Below are 26293 nucleotides of genomic sequence, written 5' to 3' on the forward strand. Positions count from 1 at the left end.
GTCAGGATAAATAAATGCTTTTAATTTTCTAAAAATCAAGTTTTTCCTGTCGACATCTACATTATTATTTTCGCGAATATGTCTACCCTCATTCCAGACTTCTTAGGTCCCATTACTTGCTAGATAGGACATGTACCTGAGGTGTATTTGTTATACCTTCATGGAAACTAAACAGATTTCTTCTTCCTATGAATGCGGGCTCCAACTATTGGAATTTTAGATCTCAGTCTCAGAGAGAGAGGAGAAAAGATGCCTCACGGTCTACCCACATACCACCTACTCAGCTAGTTGACTTTTACTCTTAACAAGGAGGTGTCTGTCTAAAATGTCACATGTGAGCCTCAGTGTATAGACATCAGGGGACACACTAACTCTTGAAAATGAAAATGTATTCACAGGTTGCATGAAGGCAGCCATTGGTCAAAATTTGTCCCACATAACTTTGTGGTTTGGCAGGGTCAGTGTTTCAAAAAGAAAAGTGTTCATGTCTCTAGATGGAACATGTGACCTCTAGTTTCTGCCACGCCACCTCTTCCTAATGTTTGAGACTTGCTTTACCTGTTTGGCCCCTGAAGGCAATAGCGTTTGTAATCTCTGCTTTGCTTAATTTATTTTTAATTCATTATTTTTTTAAAGAACAATTAACATGTTGAAATTTTAAGGTTGCTTTTGGGGTGCTCAGTATAAGCTTTATTTTCAGTTTTAGTAGTTTAAAAGATTAATTGGAAATTTTGAGTATTTGATATAAAGTTTGTTATAGATTATGTAATAGCTTTAATTATCTATATAATCCATAAGTATATATTAATGTTCAGTTCATTTTTGCCCCTTAAATTATGAAAGTAAGTACAATATCAAGGGGAAATTAAATATGGATGATATTTTATAGGCTACTTTTGAGTAATTAGAATTAATGTCAAAGGAAATAGGAAAGCATTTTCTGTTATATATAGGTTAAAAGAAGGTTAATAGAGGAATTTTCTGCATAAAGCGCTATGGTGAATTTCAAAGATATTTTCATGTTTTGGCTTGAATTTCTCTATGTTTCTAGTGATTGTCACAAACAACAAAGAGAGAGTAAAGTAGTATTGCAGGTTAGGCTTAAAGATTAGAAGGTATAAATTCAAAATCATGGGGAGAGAGTTAACCCAGGGAAGAGGGTCAGTGCTGTCTTTGAGGTATTTGGCAAGTCATCAAGGGTGATAAAAGTGGTGAGGTGGAATGTAGTAATAACTTTGTGGGGAGAAGCCGAGGGAGGAACTCTTCTTCTGATGCTCTTGTCTTCTTAGTAAAATAGAAGATGAGACCATTAGTTTATGGTGACAGAGGCATATAAAGGATTAAGGAATGTGGTAGACTCAATAATGGTCCCTGAGATGTGTCCATAACTAATCTCTGGAACCTAAGGATTGTTACCTTATATGGCAAAAGGAACTTTTAAGGATTTTGAGATGAGATTGTCTTAGGCTCTCCTAGGGCCCAATGGAATCACAGGTTCTTAGGACACAAAGGGTCACAGGAGGGTCATAGTCAGAGGAGAAAGGGATGTGATGACAGAGGCGGAAATTGGAATGGTCCACTTTGAAGATGGAGGAGGGCTACAGCCAGTGAATACAGGTGGCCACTACACGCTGAAGAAGGCCAGGAAGTGGGTTCCCCTCTCAGAGCTTCCAAAAGGAGCCAGCCCTGCAGACATCGTGATTTTAGCACAGTGAATCCGATTTTAGTCTTCTGAACTCTAGAACTATAAGAGAATATATAAGGTACTAAACTAGTGGTAATTTGTTCAGCAACAACAGGAAACTAATCCAAGGAAAAAGTTTGGTCTGTCTCCTGTGCTGGAGTCAGCTATCTGGAAATAAATGGATCACCTGTAGTCGTGAGGGGATAATTTAGGTGAGTTGGCACAAATTGTGTATAGTGGGGGCAGTCAGCAGAGTTTCTGCTTTTTCCAAGGAGTACTTAGCAATCTCAGAGAAGAACGTTCAAAACAAGGAAAACCCACTGGTAGAATTTGCCTTTTTGAGTATGGGGGAGAAGTCTAAGATCATTAGTATCGCTGATGGAATGGTTGATTATGGGCTGTTTAATAAGTAGGCAAGTGAATCATAAAGTCCCAGGAAATAAGTTTTAGGTATTGGGATCGGTAGACCTCGAAGATCCGGGGAGAGAGACGAGCAGGGTTGTTCAAGTGTAACAAAGTAGGCAAGGAGGGAGGAGAAGATCTTCAGTGCCAGAGATGTTTCATGGTTTCTAATGATGAGGTTCAAGGTTTGCCCATGTCAGTGTGAGGTGGAGGGAATCCTGGCAAGATAGAAGGTGAAAATTATGGCATCTGTAAGGAGTGTGTCAGATTGGTAATCATGAATGTTGCAGTTACAAAGGTAAGAGACGGCGAGGAGTAGAGTTGAGAGGAATAATGTAGTAAGCCATTTGCTGAAGCTACCAAGGACTTGTGTGTCCTTGGACATCAGAAAGAGGATGAGAACACGGAGATGGTGGCACTTGAGTGTATTTTCTCATAGATTTCTTCTTTACAGTATTCTAGATTACATTTAGAGGAGTTTGAAAATTGCTCTCTTCTGGAAGAGCACAGATAGGTTGCTTAAGAATCTTCTTGGCACTTCCTCTGCTTTCCAAATGGCATCTTAGAAGAAAATGGGAGCCAGTGGCTTTTGGGCTATTAAGCTTCACTTCACACTGTTCAGTGGTGTTCCTGACTGCTTTTGCAGGATAGGCTTTTCCCATAGGTGCTCTAGTGTTTGCATTTGTGACTGACAGTGTAAGACCTTGGCATCTTTTTATGGTTAGGTCAAAAGCCAAGCACGAGACCTTTATGTAAAATAAAACCTGGGCATCATCAATTCTTTAAAAGATTGAGTGTTGTACTTGATAATTAGGATTTCTTCCTTGCCTTCCATTTCAGTTTCTGTTTCAAATTAATAGAGCCATAAATACCTTGGTTACTCTGCCCTGTGAACTCTGTGTGTGTGTGTGTGTGTGTGTGTGTGTGTGTGCGTGCGTGTGCGTGCGTGTGCGTGTGCGCGCGTGCGCGCGCGCGCGCGTGCGTGCGCGCAGTGATGGAGCAGAGCAGTCCATGACAGTGAGTTTGGGAGGCAAGTGTATATTCAGCATGAAGCAGGCCCAAAGGTGCATCAGAAATAGATCATATATTTCTTCATGTAAAAAGGAAGTGAAACTTTGGTACATAAAGGGAGCTGCTCCCAATTATACATAGGAAATTTGGAGTAGTGAGAAAGATATTTAATGATGAATTAAGAGACACTCAGCTTTAGTTCCTACTTTATCGTTCATTTGCTTAACACATTTAACCTCTCTGGGTAAGACTATTTTTTACTTATAAGGAAAATAAATTTATTGGATAAGGGCTCTGATTCTTAGGCTTTTGGGTGTTAAAAGCCCCTTGGAGAACGGTCAAAATTCATGGTCACTCTCCTAGTAGATGCATGTGTGTGTGTGTGTACACATCACACAACATAGACTTTTATATGCAGTTTCAAGGGGTTCATGGGTTCCCTGAAGCCTATTTTTGGGATCTGGTTGAAGGTGTGTTGGTTAGATCATTTAAATTTTAGAGCTCTTCAGCCCTGAAGTTTTATACCTTTTTAAAACTGAAAGTGAATGTTTTTTCATGGTGTCTGGGGAATGGTAATGAAGGAAAAAACAGGTGTGGGTAGATTAGTATTAAGTTTATGACAATTTCTTTAAGAACTCTTAAGGTGGATTGATGAGTTTTGGCTGCTGACAAGCCTCCCCAGTGCTATTCTTATAATAGCAGATAGCCCTTAGTAGTGTGTGCGAGGTACTGTTTTAACCACCTTAAGTATATTAATTTAATCCTCACAATATTTTTTATTGTTACATATTTAAGTAGTTAGGGAAAGCAATAGTTTCTTAAATTTTATTAGTACAGACTTTTATTTATTTGAAAAAGTAAAAATTTTCTGAATACGTAACAGTAGATATCATTTATTACATGGCTATATCTCTGTGCAAAATATTTTAAATACCTGACCTTGCAGGTGACTGTTGTACTCTATTTTGTGAATGAATAAACTGAGTTAATCAGATTCAAAATTGAGGTTAGTGAGATTAACCTGCAAAGATCACACTGTTATTACTACGTTACTGGAATAGTGAAGTCTTTTTTGATACCAAAGTCTTCATCTCAGTGCAAAATTATGTATACATATTAACTCTGCTTAACAGAATTTATAAAAATTTACCCAGAATTGACCTATGACAATAAATGCATTCATTTACCATCTATACGAGTGTGTATTTTGTATCAAGCCCTGTTCTAAAAAGCTGTGTTCCCTTTTTCCAAGTTCTTCCATCATTGGGAAATTTTATGATATAGACGTCTGTTTTGGCAGATAATCCTGGCTTCCCTAGCCTGGTTTAACAGCAATGACTTTATCTATGATCCAAGTGTAAATTACAAAGTGCATTGGAATTCTTTTGTAGTATTCTGTGTTTCTTTTCTCGTTTTTTATTTTGAATATGATATTAAAATCCTCATTGAAGAATTGACTTTCTAAGACTTTAGATTCTTAATTGTCATCAGAAGCTATTTAAAACCATCATTATTGTAATACTTAGAAATTCACCAAAATATTAGATGCCCTAGCAGTTACTACTCTAGCCATTTGAGAGTACACTAGCTCTGCAATAATTTGAAAGTCCTCTTCTAATTGTTTTTGAAAACATTTTTGTTGATATATAACAAAAATAGTACACAAGTCTGTTTTGCCCATTTTCTGAAAATGTATTTTCTTGTTTTTTGTTTTTTAGTAACTTGTGGAAGTTATTTATATATTGGGTTGTCAGAAAAGTCATGATGCATTTTTACAACGAAAAACATAGAAAAAATACATCATGACTTTTCTGACAACCCAATATTTTGGATAGATGTTATTTGTCAGATAAATGTATTGTGAAATATTGTCTTCCATTCTGGGCTTTCCTTTTTTCTGTCTTAATGGTATCTTCAAAGGAAAGTTTTCAATTTCAGTTAATCAGTTTTTCAGTCTGTAATTGTTGAATAAAGTATTGATACATATCAGTTTGGACAAACTTATTAACCTTGTTCAAATCTTTCACATATTTACTAATTTTTTTCTCCTTGTCCTATCAGCTATTAAGAAATGTTAAAATCTTCAAATTTGTAATATTACTGATTACAAATTTAGATTTGTGTATTTCTCCTTTTAGTGTATGTATTTTGAGTTTTTGTTACAAACTGAATATAAATTTAGTGTTTTATCTTTCTGTTGAATTGACTCTTATTTTTATGAAATATCCTTTATTTCTAGTAACTCTTCTCACCTTAAAGTCTACTTTGTCTAGTATTACTGTGTGAACTTTCTTTTTGTTAATGTTTGCATGGCACATTTCTTCCCATCCTTTCCATCTTTCTGTATCCTTGTATTTAAGGTTTGTCACTTGTAAGCACCGCATAGTAAATGCTTTTTAACTCCATATGATGATCTTTGTTTTTAAATGGAAGCATATAGTTCATTTGCATTTAATGTAAGTATTGATATATTTGGGTTTAATTTGCCATCCTATTTTTTTTCTATTTGCTCATCTGCTTTTTATTGGTTTTCCCAGCTCTCTTGCCTTCTTTGGGTTCATTAAGCATGTTTTATTATTTTATTCCCCTTCCTCATTAGCTGTTATTTATATATTATTTTTTAATTATTTTAGTGGTTACCTTAGAGATTACTATATAGATCCTTGACTTATAGTTTATTTTACATTAGTTCTGTTTTGTTTTGTTTTTAACCATTTCTTGGATAGTATAAGAGTCTTTGAATACTTTTACTTTCTGGGTTTTTTCCCCCTTGGTTTTTCAGACATGTGATCCTAAGGTGTTTTGTTTTGGTGAAGGGGGACAAACCTGGTAATTTTACCATCACTGTATATGAAAATGTGGAGGCCCTGGATGATGCTATCTTTCTTCAAAAGAAATATAATTTTCTTTTGGCAGGCAGACACAATATGGGCAGATTACTATGATTTAGTTGAAAGCTGGCTTTTAGGCTGTTAAGGTTGGTCTATTTTTAGTTTGCCTTTATTTCCAGGGCATATCTTTACTCACAGGGAATAGCCCTTCTGGGGTCTCAGCTAAAAGCTTGAGGTGTTTACCAGTTTGCTTTCCACATTACTGCGCTTTGAATTCCAGCTGTGGTCTCCTTATCGCTACAAGTTGGCAGATCAGGTCTGTTCAAGCTCTTCTGCCTCCCAGTGTTGCTTTCTGTTTGGGGTTTTGGTGTCTCACCCATGTTCAGGTAGTGTGTCCGTAAACATCTCCATGAAAATGCTTTGCAGAATTTCTGGTTGTTTGCATTTCTCTCCTCTTCAGACTTTGCCTCCTAAGTCCTAGCTGCTTGACAGCCAGCCCACCTGTGACTTGCTGCTTGACCTCCTATTTCCAGTCCTCCAAGTTCAACAAATGACCCAAGGGAATGAGTCGAGTGAGGCTTCTCTCAGTATACGCACCTTTTCTTTAGAATCTTTTCTTTGTTTAAGACTTTTATTAAAATATAGCTAAAATACAATAGCATATTAGTTTCAGGTGTACATCTGTTATTCAGCAGTACCTACCTGGCACTATATATAGTTATTAACACATTATTGATTATATTTCCTATGCTAAAAAAGTGATCACCATGATAAGTCAGGCCACTATCTGACACTGTACCATGTTATCACAGTATTATTGACTGTATTCCCTATACTGTACATTACATCCCCATGACTTACTTGTTTTATACCTGGAACTTTGACCTCTTATTTCCCTTATCTTTTCCCCCCTTTTTAATTTTTCAATTATAGTTGACAGAATCTTGACCCCACAAGCCCAGGTTGTCTTTGTTGCTCTTTGATGCTTTTAAACAGTTGGCATTTGTTGTTTTTTTTTTAAATTATTGTAAAATACACATAACATAAAATTTATTACCTTAACCATTTTTAAGTGTACAGGTCAGTGATATTAAGTACATTCATACTGTCACCTCCATCCATTTCTAGAGTTTTTATCTTGGCAAAAGTAAAACTCTGTACCCATTAATCAGTAATTCCATTCCCTTTTCCCATCAGCCCCCAGTCACCACCATTGTACTTCCCATCTCGATGAATTTGAACCCTCTAGATATACCTCATATAAGTGGAATCATAGAGTTTATCTGTGTTGTATCATATGTCAGAATTTCCTTGATTTTTAAGGCTGAATAATATTCTGTTGTATGTATGTACCCCGTTTTGCTTATCTGTTTATCTGTTGGTGGACATTTGGGTTGTTTTTCCCCTTTGGCTGTTTTGAATAATGCTGCTATGAACATAGGTATACAAATATTTCTTGAAGACTATTCAGGAGCTGCAGTTTCTCTATATCCTCACCAACATTTATTATCTGGTGTTTTTGTTTGTTTGTTTGTGGGTTTTGTTTGTTTTGGTTTTGGTTTTGAGAGTAACTATCATGGTGGGTGTGAGGTAGAGGTGGTCGCTGATTTTCATCCAGTTTTCATAGTTGTTCTTGCCAGAGGAGTTGGCCTTATAAAAGCTGTGTTTTCAAGCCTAGGCGTAGAAAACATACGTGGAATAGCATCTTGAGGTAGATGCTATTTTACAGGTGGGAAGCTGACACAGAGTTAACGTCACACCTAGTAAATGGCAGTTAGGATTGAAACAGCCTGTCTAGACTTAAATCTATGCTCTTAACCCCCAACTTACACTCGTGTTGCTTCTCTAATACAGCTCTTCTTTTCTAAATGTCTTACAGTCGCATCCAAGACCTTGAGGGTGATTGCTCTTAGGTTCTACTAGGGACTATTTTTTAGTGTTGTTGGGGTTCTTTTTCCTACTATTAGATTATTAAATTTTGGAGTAGGGAACAGTGCTTTTATTTGATGATTTGGTGCAATTTACACAGCTTTAGAGAAATGTGACCAGGGTTTTGTTTGGTCAGATGTCCTAGTCCTAGGATATAGTTTTTAAAATAAGTGAAAACTATTTAAAAATAGAATTTGTTGCAATTACATTGTTTTCAAAACCTTCACAGGCCTGAAAGAGAAGCCTGAAATTTTTGGGCCCATTTAGTGATGGAAGCTGAGCTTTAGTTGTGGAGCTAAGTTTCCAAATCGGGTTTTTTGACACCATATTGTGTGTTTTTCATTCGCTTTACCAGTAATATTGTTAAATCCAGAAGTGATACTTTTTCTGTACAATTTAACTGTTTCATATCTTACTGAAGGTGTTCTTTCAGCAATGTAATCAGGCATTAGCATTGTGGAAACTATTGGGATAGTTCTTTAAACTTTGATGTAATTAGATTTTTTTTCTGCTGTAATATTACAGTAGAAACTTTCTGTTACTTTTCTGGGGTGTGTGTGTGGGGGGGAATGTGGTGGTTGATGCTTTTAAATTTTTCTATTTCTGTCTTCATTGTGTTAAGCCTTCTTAAGTCATGTTTATTCATGTTTAGAAAGGGAACCCTGTTTGAAAACACTTAAATTTATTACTTGTTGATAGAAGATTGCCTAGTGATTAAGCTTGGGAAAGCAGGTTCAAACATGTTCTAACAGACAGTGGCTACTTGTTACAGAGTTACTTGCTTGTTTGGTTGTCCTAAAAACGAGTTTTAACTTTTCAGGGTTTGTCTTTAGTTTCCGAGTAGGATAAATGTTTAATATTTATGAAGAGTTTCAAAATTCTGTTTACATTCCTCTTTTCCTATCCTCTTTTAAAAAAATTAAACAGTTATAGATCTTGCTGTGAGGACAAGAAACTGAAAAAAGGATTATTTAAGAGTTTGATTAACCAGCTTTACAATTTGCTTCATAAACCAACTTTCAGAGCTGTTTGCTACAATTTTAACAGTGGTCTTTTTTTAAACAAATAGTTACCAGTGACCACAAGCGGGACCAGGCAAGGAAGTGTAGATGAGTGCCTACTACTTACCCATCACTCCCTTGGTTCAGTAGTGGTAGTAAAAGTACTGAACTATTAAAAGTACTTAAAAAAGTATTAAAAGAAGCAAAAAATTTTATAAACAGCTCCCTTAAAATTTGCAATTAAAGCAAAGGACTATTGGATTTATATTTGTAGTACTAAGTTTCCAGAATTGAATGTGACCCAAAGGTTAGTTTTAGAATTTGCTTCCCAAATACCTCTTTAATCGTGCAAAGAAAACATTGTTCAAATGAGACACTAGATATGAGTGCTACTGTGAAAGGACTTATAATTTGTTTCTTTCCTTGGTGCACCATTGTTTACTGTGCCCAATATCCAGTTATCCTAGTTTGCTTTCCTGTGAATTAATGACTGTTGGTTCAAAATATCTGCTGAATAATTTCTTGTAGATAAATTAAGTAGTGAGAATTAAGTTACTTTTTGAACTTCATTAACAAATTGTTTTTTGTTTTATTTTGATTTGTTTTTAATACCATTCTCTGGGTAATGAAGCTGTTTAGCCCACTTACAAAGTCACTGCTTGACTTTGCACACAGGTGTAGCTTTTATAAGATTTATTTTTGCCAAGTGGATCTTGACATCTCTAAGGATGCTTTTGCATGCTGAGTTTGCTCTCACGTACATTAGTTAAATATTTAGGTATCTTGGTGGATTTTAGGTACCTTGGTGAAGCCCTCAGTTAAGGGGAAACAGCAAATCTTTTCCCAGATGGTGAGAGTAGTAATACCTGTGGCCTTGTAGAGCCAAGCACCTTGTAGGCTGATGTCCTCTTGCTCCTAAGAAGGAGAAGAGCCCTAGGTCGTGAGCAGTGGTTCTCCATGGACACCAGCTGGTTGAGTTTCCTTTTGGAGCAGAGGCAGAAAGACCCCCCAACTCGCTCTACCTCAGCTCCTAGAGACCTGCATGTCCTAGTTGATGCTTTTAAACAGATAGTACTTTTTTATTTTTTATCTAGCTTTTATAGTTGTTCTTGGCAGGGAAGCTGGTCTTATAAAAGCTATTCTTTTATAAAGAATACAAGTGGAAATAAGTAGAATGGGATTGTGAGTTAGGTATTGTTACAGATGAAGTGCTTATAAGTTGGTTTGTCAAGCTAACTGTACAGATGAAGTCAGAGACAAAAGCAGCCTGACTTTTTCCCAGCTCTGAAAACAGGGCGATGAAACGGTCCTGTCACTGAGTACGCCTTCTCACCCCCTCTCTGGCCCATCCGGCGCGTGAGTTTCTTGCCCACTTCAGGCTTGCTTGGCCTAGGAATAGCAACTCCTGAGAGAACCATAAATGTAGAGACTGAAAATGGAGCTTATCTCTGTGGTGATGAAACTCACATCCTGTGAGTAAATCTAATGTTTGACTTAGACATTAGGTTTTCTAACATGTTTTTCAGAACCTTTTATATTTAAAATGCCTGCATTCAGTCATATGTGGGATATGAAACCAAAAGCAGCAAACGAACAAGACAAGCAGGAACTCAAGCAGTTTGGCGGTTGTTTGGGAAGGGGAAGGGGGTCAAATACATGGTGACGGAAGGAGATCCAGTGTGCAATATGTAGATACATTGTAGCATTGTACACTTGATGAGACCTATTTAATTTTACTAATCATGTCACCCCAATAAAATTAATTTTAAAAATATTGAAAAGGAAGAAATAAAACTATACCTTATTTGTAGATGAAAAAATGATGATAAAAAATGCCTGCATTTTGGCTTAAAAAGGCAAATAGTAGCAGCTACCAACTTTCTCTCTTTGCTGAGCTCTTTTCGATAGATAAATGACTAATATTGGAGTCATACAAAGTACACTTTGGTCAAAAAGCCTGAGATTAAAATATTTTTAGATTATTGTTCAACATTTCTCTCTTGGGATGATTTTATCTTATCTGTACTTTGAGATTCTGTTTCTTTTTTTAGCTACTAGAGGTTAACTAGAGCTGGGATTTTAAATAGATCTTTTTAAAAATGAAATATTAGCATAGAAACATAAACAAAATAAAAATCCTACAGTGATTTAAATGATTAGAGCTACATTAATACTGTATTACTTAAAATCAGCCAATTATTTTTTAACAGTGATTTGTGTTAGAATCTATTATGAAAATGCTGTTGTGTACCCACAGGCTGAGTTCCTTCTGGTAGTACTAATAAGCAATAAACTGAAAATTTAGCATGTTCATTTAGCACATATTTTCGTATACATCATGTGCATATCACAAGTTTATTGTGAATGTGTTTACACATTTCTGTTTAACATGCACACAAACACTAGCATATGCATGTATAGGTTTTATTTTGCTTGATAGTAATTAATCACGCATACCAAACATTTACTATAAATGACTATTTGGTATTACTAATTTAAATAGCCACACTCAAGTGTGTGGGTTTTCCCTTCTCCATTTATGAACTCTCTGGTATCTATAGTGAAATTTCAGGGTTAACAGGTTTTGTTAACATGATACGGCATTTAATTATAATCATTCTATACACCTTGACAGTTTCACATTAAGAGTTTACAAAAGCTCAGTTCTTAAGCTGCAACATTTGTGTTTCCCTTGTCCAGTCACCTTCCATAGAATTAAACGGCCCATGCTCAGCTCAAACACCCCAACCACGTGTTCCCATCACACTTCCTGTACTGAAGCATTGTTTCCACCCTAGGCAATGTACCTGAAGGATTCATCAGCTGCACCTGACCCCTTTCCTACCTGTTTGCCAGAGGGCTTGAGATAGCAGACGTTTTGGGCACAGTTTTTAGATTTAGCTACTTGGGTAGTGATAGATTGCTGTGTTTAGGATTGAGAAGAGGGAAACCCAGGCAAGGGGGACTGTAGGAAGGGAAGAAGTAATAGTGAAATGTGTCTTGATCTCTGGCATATTTTCTTTTTTTTTTGGCATATGTTCATTTTTGATCAGAGAGTTAACCTTCATAGGAAATCATATTAGAGTTTTAGAGATTATCTTTAACAGCCCTTTGTGTTTCCTAGAACCAGAGTGGATAAACGACTTACTCATGGTAACACAGCCAGTTCATGGTAGAGCCAGAGATCATACGAAGAATTCCAAACTCCACATCCAGTATTTTCGTTACTAAAAAAATTTACTGTGACTGATACATCCACTTAAGAGAAAACAGTTTGGCGATTTCCATGTGACCCAATACTTCTAGAACTCTATCCCAGAAAAATGAAAGCATATGTCCATAAAAAGGTTGTACCCAAATGTTCATAGCAACATTATTTATAGTAGACAAAAACTGGAAATAGCCCAAGAAATCTTCAGCTGATATGTGAATAAACTAAATGTGGCATATCCATACAATCAAGTACTATTCAGCAGTAACAAGGAATAAAATGCTGATACATGTTAGAACATTAATGAACCTTAGCCACTTTATGCTTAGTGAAAAATCTGACACCAAGGATCATATTACATGATTCCAATTATGTGAAATGTCTAGAAAAGGAAATTTATAGAAAGAAAAAGCAGGGGTGCTAGAAGTGGGAATTGACTGTAAATAGGCTTGAAGGATTTTGGAGGGGTGGGGTGATGAAAATAGTCTAGGACTAGATTGTGGCAATGGTTACACAACTACAGAAATTTACTGTGAATTATGGACTCTTAAAATAAGTGAATTTTATGGCATGTAACTAATACTACAAGAAAACCAAAAAAGGGGGAAACATTTAAACTTCACTCTAGCACTCTTAATTTACTCTGAAGATTACATTGTACACAAAAGTGTGCCTTTTGTTTTGTAATTCTTATAGGTAGTGCCCTTTTACCAAAAACAATAAAATCTGACCTAATTCTTTGACATGTCTCTTAGCCTAAATTAGGAACATTTGGTTCCTTTAGAAAGAGGTTTATATCTTAGTGGTATGTTGCACTTGCTAATATCATATATATATATATATATATATATATATATACATATATACACACACACACACACACACAGAAGGTGCTAAAAAATGTATACACATTTTAAGACGGGAAAAAACTACTGAAATTGTTATACTAAATATATGCTGATAACAAAAGATGAATACAAGTCACATTTGACTTCTGTAATTGCAAGAGGTGCTCAAAGTGGTTACCATCAGTGTCCAGACACTTCTGATTACAGCAAACGGTTTGAGCAACATTGACCAAAGTGTCTACTTGTATACATTGTTTTAGCACCCCCATTATATATATATCCTTTACAAGATTTGCTTCATGACCCGTAACATGTAGTACAGTTGAAACTTATAGTACTTCCAGAATCACTAGTACTTTTCTATTTTGCTGTGAAATATCCTCACTGGTAACAAAGTTCTCTCATTGATGTTCAACTACTTTCCAGTATATCTTCTCTATTTTGCTCTTAGCAGTTGAGCTTTGTGCTTACTGAGAGTCATTTGTACTTGTTTTCAAACCTGTTTTATACCAGCTGTACTTCTTTTATTATTACATAATTTAATATTGTGTAAACGAATAAAATGGCGTGAAAAACAATAGAATTTGTTCTTTGGCAAACTAGATCAAATGTTTTGGAAGGACTTGACAAAGGCAAATCACTAAATATTGGTTTGAATTAGGTGTGGGTAATTTAAAAGATGGGTGGAAATTGTAAAAATCTCGAAGGACTTCACATTCAGCTTGTTTCACAAATATCTCTTGTTCATACTATGTCTTACTGAAAATGAAAGGAGAAATGTTAGACAATTTATCATGTATGAGTGTATGTAAGAAAAACGTCAGACTAATTGTGGGACTTATGTTCAAAGAAAAGTCTTGATATCTCAAGGAACATTTTTATATGTTTTAAATTAAAATGTTTAAGATGCAGGTATGTGTGTGTATTTAATAGTTTCTCTCTAACCACATGTCTAGTTAACCAACCAGTTACTGGTTTTGATTACATTGGGCAAGAGTGAGCCTCTATATGGTACTTTGATGTAACAGAATTTATATTCAAACTGTAAAAATCAAATTTATACAGTAATTGGAGTGATTATTTTCATAATAAAAAGGATTCCTGTTCCTTTTTAAATTATTAGATTTATGCCAGTTTTTTTAAGTGCATCTTTTTTTATGCTGAAAGGTGAGCTGGAGTCTAGATGATAGTAGGGGGAGGGTTGGGCTTGGGAGGTCATGAGAGTAAAGAGTAGCTTCAGTGAATATGAAACAGAGAGGGCCATGTGGGGGGGCGGACAGGGACTTGGAATTTCAGACCTTGAGGATGGAAGTGTGAAGTCCAAGAACTTGTCAGAGAAGTCATCAGTGAAAATTTTGAACTCACTAAAATTGATGTCAGGATTTGAAAAATGTGAGCCCTGAAAATAGTGATAAAAGAGCACCTTTACTTGTAGCCACTAGATATGTACTGTTGTGTAAGATAAATAAAAGAAGGTTAGAGAAATGATGTCATATGAAGAGAGTGCTACTCGTGGAGAATTTAGTTACAGTTAGTTGGAAGGTTGGTCAATGCCATTTTAGTTGCATTACCGGTATGGTAGAACTTCTGCTCGTGTTCTCCTTGGGGCTTTGTTTGAAGTTGCTTGTAATGACAGTGTTCCTTTTAAAAGTTCAAAGATCACACAGTTTGCAGTGGCTCTTAACTGTTTTTGGATTACAGATGCTTGTGAGAATCTGATGAAAGCTCTGGGCTCTGTTTCCAAAGCACTTATGTATGAACAAACACAATAATTTTTATAATTTTAGGAAGTTCACATACCCACCAAAGTCCAGAGAGATCATGGTTAAGAACAGAAAGGAATTCTGTTACTAATCCTTTTGTGAATTAAAAACAGTAGTTTTATTTCAGTATATTTAGGTGTAAATATAAATTTTCAAATAATGCACAAAATAGGACTTTTATAGCAAGTAATTCTGGATTACCTGTGCTCTATAAAATGAGACACGTATAATCATGTTGGTAAGAACTTGAAAACAAGGTGACTACCAGTAAGTAATCTGTTTGAAATGACAGTAACTAGAGGTATTTTAATTGTGTAATATTTAATGCTGCTCTATTTATAAACATTAGAGCCTTTTAATATTTACCAGTAAGCAATTAATGTAAGTCATTTGGATCTGTATTTCATTCAGCTCTCAATTTTACTTCATAAAATATGATCTTCAAGTTCAGTATTTAATAAAGTAAGAACCATGTTTGGGCATGGTATGGCTTTCAGGGGAAAGAAACATCTGCCTGTCTTGCCTCTCTGCCTTTCTCCTCTGCTCACTTGCCTCCAGCTGGGCGTGGAGCTTGCCCCCCCACCCCCACTTTTCTTAAATGGGCAGCCGGTGTTTGTTTCAAGAACAGTTGTAAAGATTTACTTTTGTATAACTTTGGAGGTGATAGAAATCTAATTCTATGTTACTTAAAATAGTTTGAAGTGTTTCTCGCCTGAAAAATTGATTGCTTTTGGAATTTTATTTCCTTTATTATTGTAGCTCACAGTGATTGTTTTTGTGCCTGCAAGAGTTATTCATATTTATATGATTTTGTCTTGTTTTAACTGCAGGACCGAGTATATGTACAACAAAATAATGTGGAGAATGTCTACAATTTGGGATTAATTATTTTCCGAGATCAAGTTGTACGTTATGGGTGTATTAGGGATCATCTGCGACAAACGTTATTGGATATGATTGCAAGAGAGCGGAAAGGAGAAGTTGTAGACCGGTATAATCATCTTTTTACTCTTGGGTTTTGGGTTTAGTGGTTATACCCTGAGAACAGATTCACTATCAAAATTTTATTGAAGTAAATAAAAGTTTGATTTTCTAGCACATTATGAAAATCCTCAAAAACCTATATCACAGTTAACAAAGTTACCTAGGTTTTAACTTAAAAACTGCACTTCTCTTTCTGGAAGAGACCATCCTAAAGTGTTATTTAGTATACTTTTTAAAAGCAAATCAGCCATTAGTCTTCCCATTTGACTTTTCATGTATTTTTCTTATGCTGGCATTTTGGTTTTTTGCTGTATGATAACATTTTTGTTTCTTTCTTCATCTTTTCCTTTAAGGGCTTTTGGCTAGCCTTCATTCTTAACATATATGAAGAAAAATTTTGAACATAGTCTCTGAAATTACTAAGAACTACTATACCCTTCTGTCATATTCCTTCTCCCTTTCTAGCATGATTACAGTGCCACTTTTGTGACACTACAGCTAGAGTGGCTTGAAACATGCAAGAATGCTTTGTCTGCTTCTGAGTATTCAAAGCAGCTATTAGATGAACACTTGTAAAGTTCTCTTTATTTTAGCTTTGGTGCTTGGTCAGGATTGCCCAAGCCATTGTGTACAAAAAAAATTATATTGCCTAGTAGTAATTGTATGTTGCACCATGTCAAGCAGTACAGCCTCCTTCCCTCCCTGTTCCTCATAAGCATCCTTTTTTATTCTCTCTGTGTTTTTAAATACGCAGAAATATTTAGACATCTTAAACATATTTCTTTAAAATTTTTAAGTTATCACAGCATGACAACAACTTGAGATAAAAAGCTGTGCAGTCAAGATATACTTTCCAATTAAAATTACTTTAAATCTTGTGTTATAAATGTGCTGCTTTTGGGAGATTGGTCTCTTTGATTAAAAAAAAATGTTCTGAAACTTTCTAGCTACTTCTGTTGTATTTTTACATGAACCTTTAATGTAATTTGATTATCAAATGATTTAACTTCTTTTGACAGAGGCGCAATAAGAAATGCCTGCCAGATGTTAATGATTTTAGGTCTTGAAGGACGATCAGTTTATGAAGAAGATTTTGAGGCTCCTTTTTTGGAAATGTCTGCAGAATTTTTTCAGGTAATTAGTGACAATATAAAGAAGTGCTCTTATAAGATGTTCTTAGTTATTGAATGTAGTTACTAATTTGAACATTTTGACCTTTTTTTTTACTGAGGCCTTTGGGGAGGAACATGCAAAAAATACCCTTCAGCACACTTACCCCACATTCTAACATTTCAGTGAAGGAACTCACTGAAGAGTGTAAACTTACACTGTTTTTTAACTTACATGTCATAAAACATAAATATAGAAATAGCTGTAATATTTTATTATATTTACATGTTACAAATTATTTACTATAAATTCACAGGCAGTGCATCACCAATAAAGTCTCACTATTCAGGCTTTTGGTAGGATAAGTTACTAGTAAAATAAATGTGGAAGGATACATAATCTCATGGTGCACATGTCTTAAAGCCTGTCGATTGGGAACTATAGGTCAATAAGTACAACTGATGCAACCCCAAACCAACTAAATCGCTAAAAGTGAAGCTTAATTAGTACTAACTTGTAATGAAATGATAATTAAGCACAATGATAAGCATAAGAAATATTTATAAGTAATGATAATCAGGTTTCAGCTATCTGAGCAATTTGCAGTATTGCCAAAACAAACTTAGTTGAATACTAACTTAAAGTTTTTATTCCAGTAATATGCTTTTTAAAAAATAAATACAGGGCTAATAAATACAGGGCTGGCCGAGTGGCGCGTTGTTTAAGAGCTGGCTTGGAACGCCAGAGGGCCCTGGTTTGGATCCCATATATGAGGACCAGTGACACTGCCCTCTACAGCTAAGATGTTGAACAACAGCTCAACCTGGAGCTGGGCCGCAGCCCCTGCTGCAGTGGGTTGCTATGGGCTACCGTGTGTAGTCAGCAGCCGCTGTGAGTGGCGAGCGGCAGTCCAGAAGCCGGCGACTGATCTGCCTCGCCCGGGAAGAGCGCAATGATGGTGCCAACTTGGGCCAGTGAAGCAACGTCCTCCACAACTAGACTGAAAAACAAAACGACAGCAATTTGTCTGTTCCCCGTCCCCAATTCCCCAGCGCTGTTCCCATCCCCCAATTCCCCAATAAAAATCTTTAATAAATAAATAAATAAATACAAAGTTATAATAACTCTTGATAAGTCAGTTGGTCATAAGAGCCATTAGATATATTTAAAAATGGAACTCAGTGAATTTTGGTGTCATTTTTACCCATAAAGAAACAAAGAATTGGCTTGCTTTTTTTTTTTTTTTTTAAATCATTTTGTAGCCCATGAGGAAGACCTTTGTGGCCTACACTGGTGAGCCTGGACTATGTTTTATGAACTGTTAATTTCATAATGTAGGAAACAGTATTTTCTAATAATACAGCAACTAATTCTCGGTATTTCTGACAATGTTTTTGACCTTTGCATTTGTTTTAATTTCCTTCATTACAGTGTAGAAATACCAATAGAAGATAAATTGTCCAGATTCCAAAATGCACTGCAGTGACACAATGTATGTGTGTGTGTATTCACATAATATGTACTATTTTTAATAGTAAGTGGAGAGATGGTCTCACCAAGATTTTTGTTTGGTGTGTTAATGTTTGTTCTTAGAAATTTGATTATTTTCAAGGATTAAAAACTACCTTTTGTTAAGAAAGTAGGAAGTGTTATTAAATTTGTGCATAGTTTATATCAACAGATCTCCTATCATGTAATTCTTAGATATATCCATTAATCCTACAACCAAATAGGTTGAAATCAGTTGAGTTAAATTTTATAATTTAGTGGAACCTTCTATAAGGGTGGCGTTAGCAGACGAGAGTAATAGTATTTCAAAGCTCTGTTTCTCCAATTTCAATATGTATACTCTCTTGAGACTGGGAGTGGGGTGGCAGGAGGACTTCAGTAGCTGGTACTAGCAGTATGCCAGCAAAACTATCTGATAAACATGATGAATCTTTCTGGGTATAATTTACATTAAAACAAATCAAAGGAAAATTTCATACTCTCACTTGGTGTCAAATGCTTCATTCTGGCATGTGCTTACTTTTCTGCTATTAGGAATACACTGGCAAAGTTTGAAAAACACTGCCTAAAGATAATGTATTAATTAATTTAATTTAGTCTTATGGAAGTGCTTTAAAGGATATAGTACAGACGAATATGTGTAATAAACTAAAGTGTGCATATGATACTGAGTTTGTTTATTATCAACACTAGAAATGCAGTTAAAAGCAGAAACACATTTTGCTTCTATGTTTAAAAAAAAAAAATCATGCTTCTCATTCGCAGATGGAAAGCCAGAAATTTTTAGCAGAAAACAGTGCTTCAGTATATATAAAGAAAGTAGAAGCTAGAATTAATGAAGAAATAGAACGGGTGATGCACTGCCTTGACAAATCAACTGAAGAGCCAATTGTAAAGGTGGTTGAGAGGGAGCTCATATCTAAGCACATGAAAACTATAGTAGAAATGGAGAACTCTGGGCTAGTACATATGTTGAAAAATGGAAAGACAGAAGGTAAGTGTTAGCAATTGAAAATAAAATTAAATCCTTATAGCTTTACCAAGTTCTCAGCAGTAATATTTTTATTTTCTTATAATTAAAATAGATTATGAATGTAAGTTTTCAAGAAGTTGTGGTATGTATCACTAATTTATCACTTGCTACTTTGAGGATTTAATGGTAAAGTCTCCTTACTTTGTGTTTTTCTTAACCTAGAATATAAATCTAGTATTATTGGTGAGGCCAACAAGCTCCTCATCTATTTCTGTACTTTAGTTTTATATACTAAAGGGTTTGGACACTCTGCATTCTTACATACTGTCCTGTAGTTTTTGTGATTCTTTTAAAATCTGAAGTTCTAATCTTATAATTTTTGTAGGCTTTCCTTTCCTGTGGGAGTTAATTGTGAAAATAAGGGTGCCAAAAATGCAAAAATAGGTTTCTTCCAGGTCGACATATTTAGATAATTCAGTAGGTTTGGAGGACTCTGAAATTTTAAACTGAAAAAGGAGAAGGGAGAATTGCATAAAACTAAAAGTAAGCATTTTGAGATAATGGTAGCATTTATTCATTTTGGCTATTTACCTCTGTTTTCCTGAAAACAATATTTTGTGACAAGTACCCTAGAAGAAATGTTGTTCGCATTCTTAATTTCTGAAGCTTTCCTTTAAAACTGTGACCTTATAAACCACTGACATGGTATTAAAAAAATAAACATGGTACTCTTGTTATTCTCCTGCTTCTTAGATGAAGTCTTAGCAATATTTGAGCCATTTACTTCTGATGAAGTACACATTGCCTATTGGGGTCATGACCTAGGTAGGGAATGAAAAAATATATAAAGTGAATAATTTTAAAGAGAGGAGGTCATGTAAGAGAAGAGATAAGAAAGATGGTGGGAAGAGAGCTTGTTCCATGCTTCCTCTAATGGAATTCTTGCTTTGTGTTTTGAAAGGGTTACATTTTTATACATGTGATAAGTTCCTGAAAAGTTGTACATAAATTTGCTGCTTTTATTGAACCAGAGAAAGTGATTTTTTAAAAAGACCCTCTGGTAAACCTTTTTTGTAAAAGTAAAAAACAAAACAATCGTTTTTAAGTATGTTTGTCATGTTTTCTGAAGTAATCCTCTGTCTAAGGTCTAAGTCAGGGATTAGCAAACGTTTTTGTAAAGGGGCAGATAATAGTAAATATTTTAGGCATTGCGGACTTTATAGGAAACTACTCATCTCTACTGTAATAGTGAGAAACTAGGCATAGACAATAACAAGTGAATAAACTTGAGTATGTTTCTATAAAACTTCATTTGATTTTTTTTGACAATGTAAAAATCTGAAAACCATTCCTAGTTCATGACCTGTACAAAAACAGACAGTGGGCTGTATTTGTATTTGGTTCATGGGCTGCAGTTTGATGACTCCTGATCTAAATGGTCCCTGGCAGATTCAGATGTTATGAAAAGCATTTTCCCCTACTTAAAATGAGAATTGATAAATTTTCTTATGTACTGTTTGGCTCTTGAATTAATGCTTTCTTACCTTGGGGTGGGGGTGGGGGGGTAGGTGGGAGAGGAAATATTTGAAATATTTGATGGAGAGGTTGTTGGGCATGCCTGAATTCAGTGTCTCAGTAACCTGCATGGAGACTTGGGTTAAAGGCATTAAATATGTCTGACACCCATAGCAGGTGCTTACTTAATAGGTACATAAATGACGAAATGTCAGAATAGCTACTCACCATAGTTCTCTATTTAGCACTTAATATTTTCAGCAAGTAAGCAGTTATCTGTGATTCTCAAGTTATAAACGCCTGGCTTCGATTTTCCTGTCTTTCCACAACAAAGCTAATTGCAAAATGTCTTAATTTTGCTAGACCCTGCTCTTGAGCAGTATGTCAAGAATAGGTCAGGAGCACAGTTTCACCATTATGAAACCAAATGTCTCATAAATTAGAAAGTGATAAAAATAGTTTTCCCACCATAATGGAGGAAGAATTGGATTGGTTATCAGATGCAGATAGTACTATGAAATTCAGTTCAAATGGTATCTCGTTTTATTGCTTTATTAAGTGTGTACAGAAATAATGGCAGTTAATTTTTGAAAGTCAAGTAGTTTTCATTTTCCCTTTCACATACTCCTCTATACAATATATTTATGTACAGTGAAATACAATGAAATTGTATTAATTTACATGTAATTAAGTATATAACATATAATTAAGCAAAACTGTAACAACACAGGAACAAAACAGATAAGTTGGGAACCATTTTGTTAGAGGTATTTGATATGCCAAATTTACTGTACTATGTATGTATCCATAAATTAGTGTTGTATTTGTAATACCTATTTTTAACATAGGAAATTTGGTTGTAATTCATTCCAAATGTGAGAAACTAAGCTTTTTTTGTGTGTAGATTACTTTGAACATATAGTATTGATGAAAACATTTTCAAATAAAAATTGTTTTTGCAAGTCACTAAAACATTTTAGAAGCCTTTTTTTTGTGAAACTTGGCTTCTGAGTATTTTTTAAATACTTACAACTTTAGTTTTAGGAACTAAATTGCGCTTATAAATATAGACCAGGGTATCCAAATTATAGCCTGTTGGCCAAAATATGGCCCACCACCAGTTTAGTTGGAAAAACATTTTTAAATATTTTGTTACACATGAAATTATATAAATTTCAGATTTCGGTGCCCAGAAGTAAGTTTTACTGGAACACAGTCGTGCCCATTTTTATGTATTTCCTATGGCTTCTTTCTTCCTACGATGACAAAATTGTATAGCAGCAGAGACAGTATGATCCACAAGCCTAAAATATTTCCTATTTGATGCTTTACAGAAAAAAATTTCCCACCCACTGATCTAGAAACTACTTTTTTAGCAACGTTTTCAAAAGATCTTGATTATAAAACTTTTTGATATCTTTATAAAGTTCTGACACTGTAGTCTCCCATTAAGTTCTTATTTCAAAGAAATGCTAGACATGTAGAAAAGCAGCATTTTAACTCCACATTTTCTTATGAAAAATGATACAAAAAATGGACAGGGTCCAGAGATTTTAATCTACATAAAAACAGTATGGTTTTTAAAGTTACAAGTACTGGTTTAGGACATCACTTGGGAAATCTTAGTGATTGCTTTGAGGAAAATATAAATAGGAATTTATGCTGTAAATTTCATACAGACTTTACCATGATATGTAATGAAATAAATCCTCATTTATTTTATTTGTTGTCATGGTTGTTAATTTGAACTTTTCATATAGACATGCTTAAAAATACCTGTAAGACTTTAATTAATTTTTAAATTTCTTCCTTACTATACTGACTACAAATTACACCATAATTAAAATTATCCTTTTGATAGACATTTTGTAGTTTTCCTGAGTTCTAGATTGGAATTTTATAGGCTAAATTACGCAGAAACTTAAAACTGCAGTTTTCATTTTTTATGGCTTTATTATTGCTGTTTGGGCATCTTCTCCATGTAAACTCAAATTGCTTTGACATTTTATTGATGCTGTCAGAGCATCTCATCTGAAAATTATTTCATAAATTGCAATAACCATTAATTAGCCTATTTTTTCCTTTTTTTTCTATTTTGCTGGAGGGGGAAGGTTAGTGGTTTTTCATGTCAGCAAATGGTTGTAATAGAGAAATAATTTTAAGTATCGCAAATCACCATGTACCAGAGATTCACGTTTTTTTCTTAATCTTTAATGTAGCCAATTTGTGTGTTCTTTCTGATTGCAGACCTTGCTTGCATGTACAAGTTATTTAGTCGTGTGCCAAATGGTTTGAAAACGATGTGTGAGTGTATGAGTTCCTATTTGAGGGAGCAAGGTAAAGCCCTTGTTTCTGAGGAAGGTGAAGGAAAGAATCCCGTTGACTATATCCAGGTAAGTGAATCCAGAGGATTCTCTGTAAGTTTATGATAAAATGATGTTGACAAGTGCTACAAAGGTCACTTACACTAAGCTGTGAATTATGTATTTTTTACTTAATTGTCCCAGTGATAAACTACTATGTATAATTATCCTAAAATATTTTAGAATTTTCTAAGTATGTATCTTTGTAACGGAGCCAGACTGAGCTGCTTTTCATTCTGGTGAAGACCTGATTTAAATAGTTGTATGCCTGAGTGTTCATATACCTTAGTGTGCTAAAAAAAAACCATGTGTTAAATACTTCTGATAAAAAACTGTTTTGCTTTTAAGCAATATTATGAATATATGATGCTCCAAGTGTTTCACGTTATAATATATAAACTGAGCTTTTTTGGTACATTTTTAAAGCTGTTTTCTCGGGCTTGCCCGTTTAGTCAAGACAAAGGAGGGTGAGAAGAAGCACTGAGGAGATTCTTTGATTCATCTTTAGTAGAATAATACATAAATTGGAAGATACAATACTTCTTCCATCACTGATATTTTTAATACAGGCTTAAATACTGGCTTGAAAATAGGAATATAGAATTTATAAGTTCAACACTGAATGCATACATTTATTACCAGCAAAGTCGAAATAAACAATACATGTTCACATGCGTATTGTTTATAGAAAGATTATTATAATGTATCTAAATTTCTTTGTTTTTGTTTGGAAGGGCTTATTGGATCTGAAGAGCAGGTTTGATCGTTTCCTCCAGGAATCGTTCAATAATGACCGGCTATTTAAACAAACTATTGCGGGTGACTTTGAGTATTTTCTCAACCTCAACTCCAGGTCCCCTGAATACCTCTCATTATTTATTGATGATAAGCTGAAAAAGGGAGTCAAAGGGGTAAGTATAATGCATTTGAAAATACATTAAATTTTATGTGTAGATACAAAATTGTATATAAAATGAGGAAATCAAATATAAAATTAGCGAATTTTGTAGATGTAAAAATAAGCATAGCATTTTGCTGAGCTTAAATGTGTGCTGTGATCTTTGGAAAGGATTGTTTAAGGTATTTGAAATGGTCAGAGGTACTTTGACATTTCTATTAACGTGTAATTAACATCAGAAACCAACTACACAGCCATAGTTGTTAAGACTGAGGGTTAGACATGCTATAGAGATAATAAGGAACTAAAAACAGCTATTCATGGCATAGGACATTGTTGCTGTCTTCTGGTTCTGAGGGTATATACTCAGTGACACTTGGAAGCCAAGGATTTAAAGGCATAGACTAGAGTAACTATCAGAAAATAGTTTGAAAACATTCTGAAGCTCAGTTTCAAGCTTTTATTATATATCTGGGATCTTAGAAACTCACTATAACATAGAAAATCAAATTAAGCATATTGTGATCACATATAAATTGGTCTTTTGGACTTTGTCTTGGAATATTTGTGAGACAAAAGGGAAAAGCAACAATGGCCACAGATTTTACAGGCAGCTATAATGAAGAAACAAACAAAAGGAAGATCACCAAAGGCACAGAATAGAAAAGAAACGTTTGTTTAGGCGTCCCTGTTTTTTAATAAAAGCTTAATACAACCTGCCTCAGTATTTTCTTGCCCTTAATTTAAAAAATAAGGGCATGGGGCCTTTTTAAGCTCTTTGAATTATAACAATTATTACCTTTCTATTTGTACTTTAGATTTTGAATGAACTTATATGAAAATAATCTGTCTTTTGGCTATGTAAGTTCCTGTTCCTGTCTACATATTATGCAAAGGCATTCTTGTTTGCAAGTAGAATTTGATTTTGTCTGTTCACAGTCATCCTTTAAGCCAGTCATGTAGCACTTCATGCCTCCATTTCCATGGTAGCCATCTAGGGAATGGAACTCCACGTGAGCCCCTGACTGGTGCTGCCTTAGGGTAGGATGGCAGAGTTGTGCTGTGCTACTATTTGAAGTAGGAGGCGCTTTCTCAAACCAGATCCCCCTTTCTGACATAGCTTACGAGATATATTTATGTTTGCTGTCAAACAGTATTGTTTTTAAACTGTAGATGAACTGTGGTGCTACTTTTGTAGAAGTAAAATTTTGTAATTATTAAATCATGTTTTACTTGATTTTGCAGCTAACAGAACAAGAAGTAGAAACAATATTGGATAAGGCAATGGTCCTTTTTAGGTTTATGCAAGAAAAAGATGTATTTGAACGTTATTATAAACAACACTTGGCAAGGAGACTGCTCACAAATAAAAGTGTTTCTGATGATTCTGAAAAAAATATGATATCTAAGTTAAAGGTAAGGTGTATATAAGATGGAATGGCGTGCACTTAACTGTTTATTACATGATTGAACACCGACATATGATTGGAAAATATTTAATTGATTTAAAATGTTTATTTTTATAAATAGATTGTTTTTCTAGCGGACTGTACTTAACATTTATTCAGGTTCTGAGACATCCAGAGTTTGCTGGCCTTTCTTTGCGTGGCAGGATACAGTCATGGAGGTGTGGGGTAGGATCAGTGCCAGGGAAGCATTACTGTGTTGTTCTGTCACCTGAGATGCTTGTTAGAAACACAGACAGTGAGGTTCTTTGAACCTCAGAGTCTTAGAATCTGTGTTTTAAAATAAAATCCTTGGGTTATTCTTAAACACACTAAAGTTTGGTGCCCACAGGCATAGAGCAACTATTGGAAAGATTTCGAAATGATGGCAGTAACGTGGAAGAGTTTATTTCTTTGTATGTTTTCTCATAGAAAAATCCATTACTTGTTTGTCTATATTTGTGGTTTTCTTTTACAGACTGAATGTGGATGTCAGTTCACATCAAAACTGGAAGGAATGTTTAGGGATATGAGCATCTCAAACACAACTATGGATGAATTCAGGCAACATCTGCAGGCAACTGGGGTAAAAGTCCCGTTATTTCTATCCATATGCATATGTGATTTTCTGTAGCCTTTTGTAATGGGCTTTCTCATCCATACATCAAATAACTGCTGCTGTCATTTCTTTAAATGTTATTAGTGACAACATACGTTTTGTCTGTGAGTACTTTAAAATTTATTTTCCCCCATGTATCCTCTTTTTCTAACAATGTTAAAATATTTTTGCTTATTCTTCTAAAACTTAGTTTATCC

General features: G+C 34.8%; 1 protein-coding gene across 3 annotated transcripts in view; it reads left to right on the forward strand.

Annotated features, from left to right (window-relative positions):
* The window catches only part of CUL3 (cullin 3), a 95030-nt gene that overhangs the window by 46160 nt on the left and 22577 nt on the right, over window positions 1-26293 (forward strand). For all 3 annotated transcript variants that reach the window (XM_019626009.1, XM_019626010.1, XM_019626011.1), the window contains 7 exons: window positions 15511-15671; window positions 16684-16798; window positions 19049-19277; window positions 23019-23164; window positions 23869-24045; window positions 25278-25448; window positions 25956-26063. In XM_019626009.1, the coding sequence (XP_019481554.1) occupies window positions 15511-15671; window positions 16684-16798; window positions 19049-19277; window positions 23019-23164; window positions 23869-24045; window positions 25278-25448; window positions 25956-26063 (1107 nt within the window). The remainder of the gene's footprint in view (window positions 1-15510; window positions 15672-16683; window positions 16799-19048; window positions 19278-23018; window positions 23165-23868; window positions 24046-25277; window positions 25449-25955; window positions 26064-26293) is intronic.

Source organism: Hipposideros armiger, unplaced genomic scaffold (genome assembly GCF_001890085.2).
Source record: "Hipposideros armiger isolate ML-2016 unplaced genomic scaffold, ASM189008v1 scaffold_651, whole genome shotgun sequence".
Lineage (NCBI taxonomy): Eukaryota > Metazoa > Chordata > Mammalia > Chiroptera > Hipposideridae > Hipposideros > Hipposideros armiger.